The sequence below is a fragment of the Dreissena polymorpha genome, chromosome 8, assembly GCF_020536995.1.
Source record: "Dreissena polymorpha isolate Duluth1 chromosome 8, UMN_Dpol_1.0, whole genome shotgun sequence".
In the NCBI taxonomy this organism is placed as follows: domain Eukaryota; kingdom Metazoa; phylum Mollusca; class Bivalvia; order Myida; family Dreissenidae; genus Dreissena; species Dreissena polymorpha.
This window is the reverse complement of record NC_068362.1, coordinates 61,167,390-61,171,192: the sequence shown is the minus strand read 5'-3', so window position 1 is coordinate 61,171,192 and position 3,803 is coordinate 61,167,390. Positions and strand designations below refer to the sequence as shown.

The 3,803-nt window shown below is 34.6% G+C and overlaps 1 protein-coding gene across 1 annotated transcript; it reads left to right on the top strand.

Moving 5' to 3' along the window:
• Positions 1-219: 219 nt before the first annotated feature.
• On the top strand, positions 220-2,795 carry LOC127843122 (uncharacterized). The gene is made up of 3 exons (XM_052372954.1): positions 220-1,088; positions 1,466-1,717; positions 2,073-2,795. Exons 1-3 carry the CDS (start codon positions 220-222, stop codon positions 2,515-2,517), a joined length of 1,566 nt encoding a protein of 521 aa, XP_052228914.1. The 3' UTR covers positions 2,518-2,795.
• Positions 2,796-3,803: the final 1,008 nt, after the last annotated feature.

Here is a 3,803-nt window from a genome sequence, read left to right as displayed (position 1 = left end):
AAGTGGTATTTCACTGTTTCAAACAGTGAAACATAACAGTGAAAAATATCGTTATTTTTCACTGTTTCAGTTAGATACTGGAACTACTTCCCCAATAACCCCATGGTGAGCCTCAATTGCAATTTTCATTCAAGGGAGACTAGTCTACTTGAACCTGAAACACACATTTACCTCCCTTAAACATAATTATTTCGTCTGCTGCTTAACTCTTTAACAACAATGGATGAATTGGAAAACAATGAAATAAATCTTCTTTTCTCAAATATCTTTGACTTTGATGACTTTTTTAATGAAATGAATGAACAAGATGATGACAGCGCTTCAAAATCACAAGAAATAACATCAGCAGCACCAACAGCAGGAGCAGCAACATCAGCCCCACATCCACTGGTAACAGCATCAACACAGGAAGAAAAAGAACAAAACCCAACATCAACACCAACAAGGAATTTCAGATCTGTAAGTGTGGATAGCTTTCTGCTTGAAAACGAAAATTTAAATACAAAAAAGAAAACCGACAATGACATCAGACTTTTCAAAACTTTCCTAAAAAGTCACAAAAATGAGGCAAGAAATATTGAAAATATACCTCCTCATGAATTGAACCCTCTGGTCTGCGAGTTTTTGTTGGGTGTGACTAAAAAAGATGGATCAGAGTATGAACCCACATCTTTGAGGGCATTTTTAAGCTCAATCGACAGGCATTTAAGGCACATGAACTACAAGCACTCTTTGATAAATGACCCTCAATTTGCCAAAGTGAGGGAAGTATTAAAAAGTAAACAAAAAGCTCTGAAAAAAGAAGGTTATGGAAATAAACCGCATCAAGCCCAGGCATTAACAAATGAACATATTGAAGCTATGTACGCAGCTAAAACTCTGGGAGAATCAAGCCCAAGAGCTCTATTACACTCACTGTGGCTTATATGTACAACCCATTTTGGGATGAGAACCGGCAAGGAAATTCACACCCTATGCTGGGGTGATGTCAGCCTTGGAATCGATTTTGAAACTGGTGAAGAATTCATCACCTTCGACACTGAGCGTCAGACAAAAACCCGTACTGGTGAAAATCCTAGGGATATAAGGTGATTTTCCTACTTTAATATATTTGTACACAAATCTGAATTGATAATTTTTTATTTATATAAAAACTGGTACTGTTTATAAAATATTTAAATGGAATTTTTCTTTAGTAAAAATAATACAAACATGGAGGATATGTGTTGGTTAAGGTAGAATATCGATTTTATTTCACGAGTGATCATAGAAATTATTATTTTTACGAGTGGCGAAGCCACAATTGAAAATATATATTTTCTATTATCACAAGTTAATTTATAGACCTTTTTTTACAATATAATTCTTATTTGTATTATTAATATACAGTAGACTTCACTTTTGTTGGAATAGTATTTAATTTAAACAAAACATTTAATGCAACACACATTTTAACTATTCATAGGAAAGTCAAGCCACTGGCATATGCAGTTCCCGAACAACCTGACAGAGATCCGGTGCATCTCTACAAGCTATATGCCGACAAACGCCCTGTTGACATGATGACAGAAGACAGCCCCTTCTTCTTAACTCCTGGCAACAAGACACAGCAATGCTGGTTCAGGAAGTCTGCCATGGGAATAAACAAGCTATACAGCATAATGACCGAGATGAAAACAGATGCTGGTATTCAAGAGCCAAGAATCACCCCATACAGGTCAAAACCCCATATTATATACACTACTTTCATAACAAGACTAAAATATATAATAAAAATCACTTACCTCCCATTTATTAAGTAGGTGTTGTTTTCACATTTATTAAGTAGGTGTTGTTTGTCCAATTTACATGCTACAACACTCAAAATTTTAATTCATAAAATCTCCTGTACTCGACTAGTACTATTCCTCTACTTTCCGGTTCCATTACATCCAGTACTTGACAGACCACCATGTATTTATTGAAGTGTTTCAAGAGCACACAAAACAATTACAACTTATATCTTATGTAATATGTCATGTGTACCGTTGAATATCGATTTTATTTTTACCATAGAAATAAACTTTTTTCAGTGCAAGAAAGCACTTGATTCAGAAGCTGAATGACGAGAATGTTCCTGCTCATCAAATAATACAGATTTCAGGGCACAGAAATATTAACAGCTTAAATAATTACAGCAGTTTGAACAAGGAACAGTCAAAAAATATTTCAAAAATACTTTCTCATTCAAACCAGTCAGTTGAAAAGCACAACCGCACAGCCACTGCCACTGCGTCAGCCACACCTGCATCAAGTGATTTTCCGATGGCCCGAGGATTTTTTGTCAACTCACATTTCCAGGGCAATGTAACATTTAATTTTCACAACTCTGAATCTTACATGGGCCTTTCCCAGACACAGAACGTAGTCAATCACCAGAGGCAATCTCCATCCCGTACACCGGCGGTAACCGCAGATTCCCCTGTACAGCGACACTACAAGCGAATCCGTCTTATTGCAGAGAGTGACAGTGATTGATATCGAAACCATTTAGCACAAAAACACTGTTGAAATATGTTTGCGTTCCTAGTTTAATCCAGTTATGTGTTATTAATCCAGCAAGTCGTAAAAGTGTTGTTCAACATGGCGAGCACTTTCGTAACTTTGAGATCAGTTGAATACACAAATTACTACGCCAGTATATGCAACACTATTAATTTCATAATAATTTAAATTAAACTATTGTTTGTAATAATATTGAATGTATAAAGTATGAAAAAGATATATGTTGAATAAAACATTGATTTTAATAGTAATACACTTTTTACAGATGTGAACTATTTTCTTGTGTAGTAAGTTCTTTGTGCGTTCTAAAAATTGAGGCACCCCACGGGGAAACTTAATGAGGCAAATTCGGAAAATTAACAAAACTACAAAAATAAGCATAAAATAAAAAGAAAATTTGTTGGTTTCGGTAGCATATCGAATTTAATTCACTCGTGATCATAGAAAAAAATATTTTCACTCGTGGCTACGCCACTCGTGAAAATATAAATTTCTATGATCACTCGTGAATTAAATTCGATATGCTACCGAAACCAACAAATATCCTCTATATATTATATCAAACAAGAACTGTCCCCATAGGATGACATATGCCCATGAAAAACACTTTGATAGAAGTTATGAGCCCCGTGTTCACAAAACATTTTTTGCAATCGAAGATCGATTTTGCTTGTCATTGGAAATGGATTTACATTGTAGTTGATAGGCAAAACTGAACATCGATGTCAGTTAAAATCGATTTTCGATTGCAAAATCGTTTTGTGAACACGGGGCAGCGACATAGACGTTTTATGCATTTTTCGAAACCTAAACGCAAAGTGTGACGGATAGATGGACAGTGCGATCACTATATGTCCTCCTTCGGGGGTATAAAAATGTTACTGTTTACACATTGAATATAGATGCATACAAATTCCATAAACACGAATGTGACTGCATAAGGTAATTTTACTTTTAAGATTTAGCATTGCATGTATTTTCTATATCATATGTGTTACATTGAAATAATTCTATTTTTGGCATACATTTTGATAACTTTTTAGTTTCGTTAATATTGTTCATTATTCCCTTTCCTTTTTTGAACGTTCGAAACGCGATGAATGCAGGTCTTTTTCACATCGTTTACATAAAATTGCACGTGTTTTAACAGTTTCATTTTGTACATTAAATAGTTTATAGAATATTGTTAATTTGAACCTATTGCATATAGCTGTCCCTTGTTATGTCGAATAATGCTCTAAAAGTGTTTGTCCATTATT